Source organism: Triturus cristatus, chromosome 4_1 (genome assembly GCF_964204655.1).
Source record: "Triturus cristatus chromosome 4_1, aTriCri1.1, whole genome shotgun sequence".
NCBI classification, from domain to species: domain Eukaryota; kingdom Metazoa; phylum Chordata; class Amphibia; order Caudata; family Salamandridae; genus Triturus; species Triturus cristatus.
In genome coordinates, this window is record NC_140585.1 from 88,754,395 (window position 1) to 88,768,141 (window position 13,747).

The 13,747-nt window shown below is 45.0% G+C and overlaps 1 protein-coding gene across 2 annotated transcripts in view; it reads left to right on the plus strand.

The window, feature by feature from the left end:
- The window catches only part of LOC146839623 (membrane-spanning 4-domains subfamily A member 15-like), a 174,078-nt gene extending 161,691 nt beyond the window's left edge, over positions 1–12,387 (plus strand). The window contains exons 4-7 of one of the 2 annotated variants that reach the window (XM_085651700.1): positions 592–648; positions 5,754–5,909; positions 11,187–11,312; positions 11,704–12,387. In XM_085651700.1, the coding sequence (XP_085507826.1) occupies positions 592–648; positions 5,754–5,909; positions 11,187–11,312; positions 11,704–11,931 (567 nt within the window). In that variant the 3' untranslated portion in view covers positions 11,932–12,387. The remainder of the gene's footprint in view (positions 1–591; positions 649–5,753; positions 5,910–11,186; positions 11,313–11,703) is intronic. The other variant, XM_085651701.1, reaches the window with a different exon arrangement.
- The last annotated feature ends 1,360 nt before the right edge of the window (positions 12,388–13,747 follow it).

The following is a 13,747-nucleotide window of genomic DNA, read 5'->3' on the forward strand; positions in this document are numbered from 1 at the left end:
CAGGAAAACTACATGACTGAGCAAATATGATACTTAATTTAATTCAGCAAGCTGTGCACCGACTTAATTTAATAGAATTGTCAATTTCACTAATAGGATTAATGATTGTGTAGATGCTTACTATTAGTGCGATCATTTTTATTCATCTGATTTACAGGAGCATAGTACACAATACAATAGAATACATTAAGCAATAACAGAATGTGTATATGTATTCATTCTGGGGTTTAGACTAAGGCTTTGTTATTGCACTGCAGAGGTAAGAGATTCTCTGTTAGGCCTTCCCTGACTCCTACCTCCCCAGGAGCATCACTCAGGGGTAGGGCTGAGAGACACCTGCCAGTCTTTCTTCTTTTCTGTAAATAGGTCTCAGCTTCCTTTTGGGGCTTGGGGAATCTATCCGGAGTGACCACTAAAATATCCAGGTAATGTGACATGATGCTGAAGAGTCGGTGGTGGATAGTCACCATTTGTACAACCAGTGATATGTACTAGTTTTTAATAGATGACTGGAAAATAAGAAATTACTCAGCAGCCACTGACTGATAATTGTTGATTGCTGATATAAGGTATGTTTTCTTCTTCCCTCAGTACTTTATCTCCGGAGGCCTGTCCATCTCTGCCGAGAAAAGGGGAACTCGCTGTTTGGTGAGTAGTGTTTTAACCCTAAATGCTACCTAGGGCAACAGACCTTTTTCTGCCATCTTATGTTGCTGCCTATTCACTGCAGACCCCTTGACCAAGACTGCTCCCATTCACTGAATATAGTTAGTTGAGTATTTATATATTTATTACACACATAACCCGCTTATTTAAGTTGAGTATGACAAATGCCTAATACCTCACGCTTCAATTTAGGTATGATGCTATATAATAAATGAGGCATCAACTGTATCCACCGATTTAACCCGTAGAACTTGCACTGAGGAGCTAATACTGCACCAGCTTAAAACTAAACCAACCTATTTCAGTAATTTAGAATGTCATATGACTGCTTCATGTAACGTGGACCCATAGAATAAGGCCCTACATACAATAACTTCATATGACTAGCAAGTACCTACTAATGCTCCTGTAAAACACTACAAGCCAGAATGCTTAGATGTATCAATAAACGTTGAAATGATTAATTTGCATCAGTAAACCTACATAATGCTTTGATGCCTATTTACAGGTAATGGGAAAAAGAAAAATATATTTTTGATCTAGTGACCCTTGTTGAATTTATGTTATAGAATTTCACCTCACAATGCTTGTATATAAAATAAACCTTTTTCCATGATTCAGAACTTTTTTAATATTTTGGCCCGAAATTACGATGGCAGTCGTCCGTATCGGGCGGTGACTGTCCGACAATGAGTTGGTCGTTGCATCTGCTCTATTATGATAGAACCGCTGGTACAGGCGATCGTAAAGTGCTCTTTTCAAGTGTGACTTGTGCTGTGGCCCAGGAAAAGGGCTGCAGCACAAGCCGCAGTAGAAAAAGTTGCTTTGTGCACATCCATGCACTGTGTGCCAGGCACCATGTGGTACCTGGCACGTGGTGCATGGATGTGTTTGGGGGCACTACATGGGCCTCATTGGCTACTAAACTGTAGAGCCCCCAAAGTCCCTTTTCATCTACCTTTTCATGGCAGTGAGACTGCCATTAACAGGCAGTCAGAAAGGGATATCCTAATCCCTACGGAAGTGCCTGTGCAGCCACCGCCTCCATTGAAGGGTTAGGAATATGACTGCCATCCCAATAGGATCTTTGATCCTGTCAGTGGTGGGCATCCTACCCCGACCTCTGTGGTCTGCATTGTAGTGAAGTCCTGTCGGTGGCAGTCTGCCCACCATCGTAAGGAGGGCCTTTTTATGAGGAAGGCAACCAATCATTACTTTGACTCCATATTAGGTTGGATTGGGAAGCAGTCATGATTATGGTAAGTTATATCAAGCTGTTCAGACCATACCTCATACCCTTATCATGAGTTGATCATGACATCACTGAGACAAGTCAAATGACACCTTTGAAAGCAATATTCATGACTGCCTAGGGTGACACATTACCCAAAGTAGCCCGTATGTGTTTCTCACTGGTTGGTAGTGAGAAATCAGCTGAGCATAGCATTTGGCTATGCGCAGGTGCCCCAGATGATTTTCACAGTCCTGAACAAATGTGAGGCATCAGTTCCAACCATGCATGGCACACAAATCCTATCCCATCCTCTGTACCTCTCTTTTCACCTGCCTACAGCCATGCACAGATGGTTAGAGACGGAAGCTTCCTGGGGTAGCTGAGCACATCCTTTATTGTGTGTAGATGACCATTTTTTCACTTTACTTACTGTCTGCTTCTGCATCTGAAAGGGGCAACCACTGCCAGACAAAAAGGTTTCTGTCAATCTGAAAACTTCTGTGATTGCAGTTCCTCCAATAAAGCACACTCATAGTGACCATTTCACTGATGATCACAATGATCCGTCTCCTTCCCTACCTTATGGAACTTAATATTATGGCTCAAAATGGTCTCAACTTCTGCTCTTCCCCACCCTCACGCCACTCACTGCATGATAAAGTTGATAACTTAATGGCTCACTATTATCTAAGCCACCTTGTGTGGTTTCTCCTTTTTCTTGTGATTTTTTTTTGTTGTGCCCGGTCCCATGCCTCCAATGGCTGTGGGCAGCTGATGGTGCCCATACCTCGCTGCTCTGCCAGCATCCGCGTGTGTGAAGCTGCGGCAGCTGGCACCTTCTATTTCTCTGTCTGCTCTGCAGGCAGAGATCTCCTTTGTTCATTGTGGCCACCCTCTTCCCCCAGACATGGGTACAGGGAGCAGGGTGGGTCTCACCACTATGGGGGGCGATGACGCTCTGCCTTTTCCTCCTGCTCATGGAGGCTGAGAATGGGGTCCCTGGCCCCCTCCTTGGTGACTACAGCCAGCAGGATGAGGTAATCGAGCCACAGAAAGTGTCTGGGGAGAGTGCCTTACGCATGCCCCCTCCCTGGAAGAATAGAAAGCGCCAGCCCCAGAGATGGGGGTCCCATTCACACCCCCCTCCCTGGGTGTAGATAAATAAATAATCCTTGCCCCGACTTCTGGGCCCTAGCCCACCCCAGTGATAGTTGTAGGAAATACAGGTGAGCCCCACGCGCTCTGTTCGGTAAAAAAAGGTGAGGTCACCAATATTCAAAATGTCATAACTCTGGCCCGTTGGTCCAATTCGGACGATCCTGGGCTCATTACTCCTGGTGGTGAGCTCTAGCCATCAGGAGCAGTTACAGCAGACCTCCTCACCTCCAAAGCAGTATAATCTACAGAGAGCTGGTTCTTCTGAATCCCTGCACCAGTCTTCTTCCTGGTCTTTATCTCTTGGTGCAGAAGTAGAGGGCTTTCCCCAACTGGTCCTCAGATGGTGTTAGGGGGCCAGCCTCACAGGGCCTTATGGCGACCCACTGCTCCTGGGGTCGACTAGGCAGAGTCGTTAGGCTTTTCTGGGCTTCAGGGGGTTCCTCCTTCCAGTTGTCCATGGCAGCCCCAGTGTCCAGTAGCTAAGCGCAAAAATACACTAAGCAAGAGAAAGCCTCCCCCTTGTGTAAGAGTTTTTAAAAGGGAGTGGAAGGTTCCAGAAGCCAGGCATCCCCGGCCAATCCTAGGTTTCCACGTCACATCTCCAACTCTATCCCAACCCTCCTGCACAGCATGCTGGGACAGTTCAAAATTGACTCATCAAGGAGCTACTTGTAACATCTCCTCTGGAAGCCTCAGCTCTGCCCCTCTCAGACATCACTTCCAGGGCCTTTCTGACTAAATCTTTAAAAGAGAGCCAACTGCTGTGTTGGCTCCAGAGATCTGGGCGTCTTCCTATGATCAGTGGGCTTGGACAAGCCCATCCTGTGTACAGTATGACAGCTGGTTGATTGATGCAGATCCTTGAGCCCCACCTCTTTCCTCCTCAGGAGCTCAGTGAAGCACTGTTAATTGCTCCCTTTGTGTGGGGAGGCTTTTGTTCCTGCTGCTGGAGAGAAATGTAAATTACCTGGCACAGCAGGGGTACAAAAGGCCTGGACTCTGATCCTGAGCTGCGCCCGGGAAATATGACACTGCTGGACGGCCCATATCCTATGAGGTGTTGTAGGAGCTAGCTGGTGATCAGGCCTTGGACTTGACAAATCCAGGAGTCACTAATTTAGGCACACCCATAGAGCTACATTTGCAATGAGAATGGCCAAAAACACAATTTGTTTGTGTGAAACACTGAGGGCCTGATTTAGATCTCGGCGGACTGGTTACTCCGTCACAAAGGTGACGGATATCCCGTCTGCTGAAATATAAATCCCACAGGATATTTTGGGATTTATATTTTGGCGGACGGGATATCCGTCACTGTTGTGACTGAGTAACCCATCCACAGAGATCTAAATCAGGCACTAAGTCACAAAACAAGATGCTATATGACTTTCCATTGCAAATTCAGCTCCAGTTGGGAGACACTCCATCATCCCTATTCCAAGCTAACCCTCAGGAGACAGGCATGACATTGCTTCACATTGTATCTCTCCCTCTCCTCTATAATTTATTTAAGTGCAAAACATCATTTCCCTTTCAAAACAATATCTCAGTATTAGGAACATTGCATCATGTACCATTCCAAATTTCCACCTAGGACAGGTAATTGTCATCACTTACTACTTGCTAGCTCTGTCTCCAGAAACAAGACACTGCATCACTGTACATAACAATTCTACCTTCGGCTGAGAATCACTGCATCAACTGTCTATAACAAGGTGATGTCAAGCTGAGAGTCACTGCATCACCCCCCATTCCAATGCGGCTCCCATTTGAGATCCATTGAATCACCATCTATAACAATTCTATCTTCAGCTGAGAGTCACTGCATCAGCTCCCAGTCCAATGCAGTTTCCATCTGAGACTTACTATTCTAACTTGGTCTCAATCTTAGTCATACTGCATCAGTTACTATTAAAACTCTGTCTCCATCTGAGACACACTGCATCACATACTATTTTAACCCGCTCCATCTGAGATTCATTGCATCACAAACTAATCTAACTCTGTCTTCATCTGAGATCCTTTGCTTCACCTACTATTCAAACTCCATCTCAATCTAAGGCACATTGATTTGTCTCTAAACCCTACCCTGCCTCCATTACAGATGCACTGCATCACCTGCCATTCCAGTTCTGTTCCCATTTTTGATACACTACTAGCACTACTTGTTCTGTCCATTTAGTAGACAACACTCAGTGGCTGCCTTTCTGTTGCCGCTCTACTGAATAACCAAAACCTTCTGCATAATTTGGCATTCTAACAAAACCTCTGTGAAGCATCCCACTGAAATTACACCTTTAGTTGAGGGACATTCTAGTTTTGCGGCCACCTAAAGCATCCCATTACAATCACACCTTCAGTTGAGATACACTTTAGTGAAGCCCAGCCCAAATCATGCCCCTGCTATCACACCTTCAGTTGTGGGATACTATAGTCTAACTCACACCCAAGAAATCCCATTGCAATCACACCTTCAGTTGAGGGACACTGTAGTCCACATCAACTCCTTTTCATCTCTAAGCTCAAAGTGCGGACATGGCTTTCCATGCCAGCTCTTCCTCCAAGTCAAGACACATGCTATGACATCCCCTGTGCAAACAGTCAAACCTTGTTTGATGCCAACTGCACATCTTTCTCAGATCTTATACTTACTCAATCAAATACTCTTCCAACTCTACATCTTTTTTCTCTTCAGGTGGTTGGCAGCCTGGTGATGAATATCTTCAGCTCCATCGCTGCAGGAATCAGCATAATTTTCTGCTTAGTGGATTTCGGATATTATTATGATTATAATAACTGTTATAGTGATGAAAGCAGTTACGAGTGCTGGCGTTACAAGGATGCTTTCGATGTAAGTATACAGGACCTTGAGACGCAGAAAGAATGCCAACTATCCTGTGAGACCAGAAAGAGATAGTTGTATACACAAAAGACTGTCAGGCCACGCTTTAGAGACATTCCCTTAGCTGTGGTAAGGGCTATTGATTTGAGATGCCAAGTTTGTTAAATTTAAGGGTGTACAAACCTCCTCATCCAAATCAAGGATTAATTTAACAGAGAAATAAGCTTTGTTGTCTGCTATAGATCCAAAAGAGTAATGCAATATATCAGTACATTATTATGCCACAATATTCATCACCTAGATTTTTAGGAGGTTTCAAATTAACAGGTAGCTAGTACAAGTTACAATTAACTATTAACAATACACAACAACACACACCAATGTTAAAACTGGTGTAAAAATCAAGACTTACTTAAGACAATGTTGTTTCTTTGTTACTCGTTTTACCAGGCGGTGACAGTGTGCATTGCAAATAGTACAGAAATTAATTACCTATCTAGAGGCTGAAATCTTGAGCAAGAATATAACCAGTTAAACTACTTACAAACCGTATGAAAAGGAACAGACAATCATAGCTAGGCTGATGTGGATAGCTCACATTCCTGGGTGCCGGTGCCACTGAACCTACTGCACATTTGACAGCTGCATTTGAGTTAATTGTCAATAGCGTCATGATACTTCATTGGGGGTGAACATTAGCTTTATTTTTTTAATTTAAATCTTTTCATTGTATTTGTTTATAGATGATTGCCATAATAAGCAATACATTCACAATACCAGCTGGCAATGGTATATTCTGAGATGGTGAGTATAGCAATATCAGGACAAACTGTGCTGGCAGTAGTGTAGTGTGAAGACCACTAGCACAAAGCACATTATCTGTAGAGCCGAATTAGTAGTGACGGGTAGAAGGCATTTATACAGTCTATCGAGGTGGATGCATCAATACAAAAGAGAGTCTTTATCAATAATTGTGTGCAGTGTACACAGGAAACAACAGTTTGCAATATCAGATATAACAATCAAGTATTCCAAACAAACACAACTGATAAATCAATAAAGTAGTAATATTAACTACCATGTTAGCCCTAATATCACATCCCATCCCCACACAACTGGTGGAGAGCATCTAGGTACTGCATCTGGTTCATGCATACGTCACCATGACCGATACCATTTGAGGTGATGCTAGTTGGGGGTGCACAGCATCTCAATCAGGCCTATCAGGGTTTGCCGCAATGAGAGTCGTATTCCACATCCCCCCATCTCTCCACCACAGGTCAGCTGCTCATCTGGTGATGTGGAAGCATCAGGTATATGAGTGTGTAAATCAGCCATAATGGAATCCCAGTTGCTGGTGGGTATGTGGTGTCTGCAAAGTCCTAGGCTGTCCTCCCTGTGCAGGGCAGCGCTCTCAGCCTGTGCCCAAGTTGTAAACCACAGCCTCCAGGCAGCGAGGTGCATTGGGTCAGGTGATTTCCACCTGCAATTGATCAGTTGTTTGGCTAACAACAGACCCAAGTCAATGAACCGAGACATGAGCTTCTGTTTCTTGCTCCTGGGATATCATCCCAGAACGCATGTCTTTATAATATGCTAGGCAGCTCATCACTCCCCACCAGTAGGTGAACATTACGCTTTATAAATACATTTTATGTTATGGGGCAAGTTCTGTTTCTGTTTACATGAAGTGCCAACTATGGACCCACAGAAGAGGAGGGGCAGGGTCGAACTGGCAGATAGGGCAATACAGCAGTGCTCAATGGGCAGGTCTAACAGGTCCGTCTGTAGGCCGCTTTTTTGACTGTATGTGGACCTATTTTATAGTCTGCTGGGCTGGTGATTTCCCTGATATTGAAACAAACATTGCCTGTAGCAAGCTCAAATCCATGCAGTCTCCAAAAACTTGCAAAACACTTACACAGCATGTATTTAGAAGCTCAAATGGTACCAATTTACAAGTGTTAGCCACTTTCTTAGCTATTTAATTCACTAGTGGGGGCTACTTTTATTTTGGTGTCTGGGTCTATTTTCAATCTCAATCCGATGTGGGGAGGGATGAACGTTCTGCTCCATCTGTCTTTGCCTGCCAGGAGGGTTTCCCCATCGAACTCTCTCAGGTTTTGACTGATCATATCTCATACTTCCTCACTCTGGATGGTTCTCTGTGTGGGTTAGCTAGCTTTGATGTTATAGCTCAGCAAGCTGCCAGTCACTCTTGCTCGGGATTCATCACCTCGGGATGTGGGACTGCTGATATAGGGGGTCACTTCTGGAGCTAAATTACCACCGTCTGCTAAAATTGTTTTGCCTCTTCACTAGACTTTTCACTCCAAGAGAGATTCCTTCTGGCTGGGATGCAGGCTGAGTCCTTGGTGACTAGGAGGATGCACGGAGTTGCAGACCTTGAAGAAGCAAAGGGACGAAGATGGAGCAGGAATCTTCCTAATGGAGCAGTCTTGTCTTTGTTCCTGGCTCAAAGTACAGCAGAGTTACAGTATCCACCAACGGAATAGTCTTTGGACAGTATTCAGATGAGAGGCAGTCAGATCTAGGAGTTGTTGTCGGGAGGAATCTAAGGAATTATCCTAACGGGAGATCTTAAGTAACCCTAAAAAGGGGAAGGACCTCTTCTGTGGTGACCCACCTATCAGAGGGGGTCAGCAACGCTAATCAGCTGTCCTAGCCAGACAGATGCTCCCAAGGGACAAGATTTAACATGACACATTCAAGTGACCACCTGGAGGAGCTCTGGGCACCTCCCTAGGGTGGAGCTGGACAGCGGGATGGACACTCCCCTGTCCTTTGTGTGGTTTCTCACCAGAGCGGGAGCCAAGGGCTCCTGAAATGGGCAAAACTGGTTTATGCATAGAGAGCACTTCAATGCAGTATGGTGGCACTCTGAAGCCCCCACCCAACCAAATCCTAAAGAAGAGGTGGTCACACCTCCCCTTCACAGGAAATCCTTTGTTCAGCTTCCCCTGCCCGAATTAAGCTCATCAGCACAGGGACAGAACACTTTCAGGGTCAGCAGCAGCACAGACTGGCAGGCAGACCCTGTAAGGCTGCATAGGTAGGCATTGGAGCCTTCTCTAAGGAGCCCCCCAGTGCATGGTATCATGCAATTAACACTTGAATCAGTGTAGTTGTATGATTCCAACATGTTTGATACCAAACATGACCAGGTTTGGGGCAGCCATTAGGTGTTGGGCATGTCAAATTGCCAGTGACCACTACATGCCTTATAATGACTGCCCACACTTACAAAGCCCAGAGAATGGAATCCATAGTTTGTAGGGATACCTTTGCTCATGCAGGAGTATCCATACACTTAGAACCATGCACCCTGCCTTTGGACTGGTGGGCCTACCTTAGTGGTGACTTATAGGTTAAAAGTGCAGTGACCGGGATATAAGGGAAACCTTATATCCATAGTGAAAGGTGCAGGCATCATTTCACACAGACTGCAATGGCAGCTCTGCAGACACAGTTTGAATGGGCTCCCAAGGATGGTATAATATATGCTGCAGTCCATGGGAGAACCATGGGTACCTCAGTACCGTATACTAGGGACTTATAATGGTACTCCAGTATGCCAATTGTGGGGCGTACAAGGTACTTACCAGAGAATTTAGAGGCAAGAGCACTGCCCCTGGGGTCCTGGTTAGTAGGCTCCCGGTGAACTATAAAACACACTGACACCAGAAAAAAAGTAGGGGTATCTATGCCAGAAAGATCCAACTTTCCTACAATGGTGAGGGAAGGATATGTGGTCAAGGGGGACTGGAGAACGTAAGAAGCGCAAGAAAGGTAGAATCAGGTTCCTGGACAGGCCTATGAACCAGGAGCCTAAAATACAATAAAGATAATGAAAAAGCCAATGGGAGATTGGTGGGAAAGGAGGTACACATTTGAAATGGAGAATTAATTTAGACGCACGGAGAGGAGGGATGGAGATTTAATGAGTGGGTGAAAGTTGGTTTTAAGGGTGCAGGATGAGAGATGGATACGTAGGATGCAGAGAAGACTGGGGAGAGGGAAGGTATAGGGAGGAGTATGCGGGTAAAATGAAAGAGGTGGGGGATGATAAAATTCTGGGAGAGAGGAGAGGTATCTGGGGAAGAAGAGAATATTTTACAGTTGGTAGATGGAGACTGAAATATCAAATGGCATCTGGCAACCTGGTAAGAGATGCTGATTACCAAGCAGAACAGTGGAAACAAACCAAACGTCTTCAGTCAGGTTGAAAGTGACTGTCCATCAAGAGATTATAAGGTAAGTATTTTTGTGGCTTCAAATGGAAGTACTTCCTGGTCTGTTGTGCTTCAGTCCACTTCTGGTCATGCAGTGCAGTGTCATACTACAACATAGGCTGTTTTCCATATCACAATAGAAAAAGGTACTTATTTCAGCCAAGGTCTCTCTGCAACTTATCTCATCCAGTGTCTTTGTAGCACCATGGTCTACCAGTTAATTCTATTGAGAACTTTAGTAGAGAAAGGGCCTGATTTGAATCTTGGTGGTTTATGTGCTCCCTCACAAAAGCAATGGAGTATACATACTGTCAAGACTGTGGCACTCCTGCAAAATTTAAATGCAGGCAGGCCATTGGTTTAATCATGACAGAGACCACTTTGTCTCCGCCATGATTAAATCCCTCTAACAGCCTGCGGGGTCGGGGCCATTAGAGGCAGACCTCTCATTCTGACCCTCCTGATTTCGATGGATGGAATTAGAGGTCAGTTTTCGCTGCCCATCACTGCCAGGAAAGCACTGGTGGTAAGAGGCAGTAAAAACTGCTAAATGCTCCCCTCGCCATGGGAAAGGACTAATGCAGCGAGGGGAGCATTTGATTTCACGTTGGGTTTTCTTTTTGAAACCCACCAAACTTCAAAAAGCATTGACAGGAACCACCGTGACAGCAGTTCCTGCCAGTGCTTTAAGAAATTTCTCAGTTTGGCAGCTGGCACTTCCGTCATGGCAGCAGAGTAATTTACTCTGTTTCCCTGATGGAGAAATGGGCCGCCCACCAAAAAATAAATCAGACTCAAAGTCTCTACTGATGAAGAAGGTAAGGTGGTCAATGTTTGGAACGCCTCAACCTTATGAGCACCCATCCTAAGTGGGGCAAGGTCAAGATCAAAAGAATGAGGAATGGGACTGAAAAATAAGAACGATATTTCTCTCCTTTGAATAATTGCACTACTTAAAGTTAGATCTTGCCTGAAGACTGTTACATCACATCACTTGGCTAACTCTTCCTTTGCTCTGCATTGCCTTTTGTAGATTTACCGAGATGGTCTTTTGGCCGTTCTTCTGCTGCTCTCATTCCTGGAGTTCTTTGTTTCTGTTGCTGTCTCTTGTTTTGGTTGCAAATCGGTATGCAATTCTTCCTCCCCAAGTGTGGCCCAGGTAAGCCAGTGTTGACATCCATTTATTTCCTCTCTGCTCTGTGGGTCAGGTAGATAATGTGTGCTCTCTTGTTGCCCAAAGCAGTGATGCTCATAGTGCTTGGTGTAGATTATCTGTTTATTTGGGCGCTGTATATTCACCTCATTAATATTTGAGCATGAAGAATCTACATTGCTAAAGAGGGTTTGACATTTTGAGGCATTGAATAGTATGGTGGATGATATTATCAGTCATAAACAATGCTATTCTAGGGACACTAAGGTGGTTTGATGGGCGTGATGTTCATGGTGCTTTTTATAGCCACTTTGTGGTTAATGCTGTCAGTCTGAAAAATTGTTGGTTCTGTTTCAAATCAGTGATTGTTTTTTATTAATATACCCTTCTTTTCTAGCCTTTGTTTGTGGTTCAAAATGCTGGCACTCAAGACCCAAGAGTCCTTCCAATGCAAGCAACAGGCGTACCACTGGCCACAGGGCAAGGGATGTCCTTGATGCAAGGAATGCCAATGCCGTATGGACTATCGACCGCGCCAGCTGCACAGGGAGTGACATCAGCACCCACCGCTGTACCACCTCCATTGTACTACAAGGATGTGCCTGGTGATGCCTTTCAATCATAAGAGAATGATACACCTAAGGAATCACCAAGGAAGATGATATATTTAAATTTCTACAGAAAACAAATGATGAAACAGAAAGACATCCTTGAATTTTTGTATCCAATTCAAATTTCTCCTTAATAATGCAGTCACCAGCTGCACTCGGCTTGCTCTGTTTTCAAATGTTTGCTGGATGCCTTTGTCTTCCCTGTCTTTAGTGCATTTGTGACTTGTGTCCTGATCTTTTCACCATTCCATCTCTTTCTGATCCCTCCTTCAAAACGTTTACCACATTTAGCTATCTTCTATAAGATGATCAGCTGACTGGTCCTCTCCCTCCTACCCCCCAGCATTATGATGCTTTAATTCATATTCTGTTTATTTTCACAATGTTGTCCTGCTGTTTGTATTCATGTACAGCATGTTGACATTTTAAAAAAAATGAAATAAAAAGCAAGTACACGGATGCAATTACAATAATATTGAATAAATATTAATGTATTGAATAACATAATGAGACATTACCGTAATACCTGGGCAGGACTGGCCGTAGCGGGTAGAAGGCATTTTCCCATTGGGTCGGAAGTGTGGGGGCCGGTTTTTGACCCGTGGGGGGCGGTTTTGTTACTGGGGGCCAGTTTTGCAGCAGCGCTGCAATATTGCCCCCCCCCGGAACAATTACAGCAGCAGTGCTTGACACTAGCACCCCGTCCCTCCCCCTGAGCTTCTCAGTAGCATATGCCTCATCCCCATGCCAGCCCCGCTGCCCCCACACCACTTCCCCCCCTCCCCAGGGCCACTCAGATGGAATTGCCAGAGCTGGTTTCTGTTTACAGTCTGGCGCTGCTTGCTTAATACACTCTAAAATTACTACTCTGTTGACACTGGGGACCTGTTTCACAAGGGCAAACTTACAATTTTGTGTAATTTTTTTTAAAATATTCAGGGGCGGCTCCTCCATTAGGGCAGAGGAGCGTCGCCCCACTGCTTTCTCACAGTGCGAGCAGCAGAAACATAAAATGGTATTTTAAATACCATTTTATGTTTCTGCTTCTCGAGCTGCAAGAAAGCAGGGTATGCCAGGTTGGGGGCGGGTGGGAAGGAATGCCTGGCTGGGGTCGGCAGGTGGGCGGGATGGGGAGGAGTGGCTTGCCCCACTTTGAGTACCCTGACTGTTTGGTTGGCCTTCTGGGGCCGACCAAACCAGTCATGTGCACTCTACATTTTCTCTATGTAGCAGCCTACATAGAGAAAATGGCCTCCCTACAGGTGCCTGGCCGCACCAATCACAACGCAGTGTTGTGATTGGCTTAGAGGAGAGGAGGAAGGATGCCTGTTCCTGTTCTGTTTCTGGAAAGAAGCAGGGACCGGGCCACAAGCGGAGGCGGTGCGGGACCCGGTCAGGTAAGTTTTAAAAAAAAGAATTTTAACATAGCACACGAACGTCGATGGAGCTGTGGTCCAAAAACCATATTATTGACTGTTAATTCACGTACTAACCGGGATGGCTCAGTGAGTTAAAGGCATGCCTCTGAGAGGTGGAGAGCTGCAGGTCAGGGCTTCGAATCCTGGCAGGGGCCCACTCCACCGCCCATCCTTCTGAGGGTGGAAATTAGATAAAATAGAACTAAGTAATAATAACTCACCTAATAGTTACTGTACTTCAAAACAGTGAAAAGCTAGAATGAAGTTCTATATGTTAAGAATATTACTGTTGTATGAATGACCTGGGAAATCACTTTCGGGGTGATAAACACACCCGACTGTGATTTCGGAAATGCACTCCGGTAAGTTTCTTCCTTTGTTTGGAGACATTTTGGGGAATCACCCACAATCC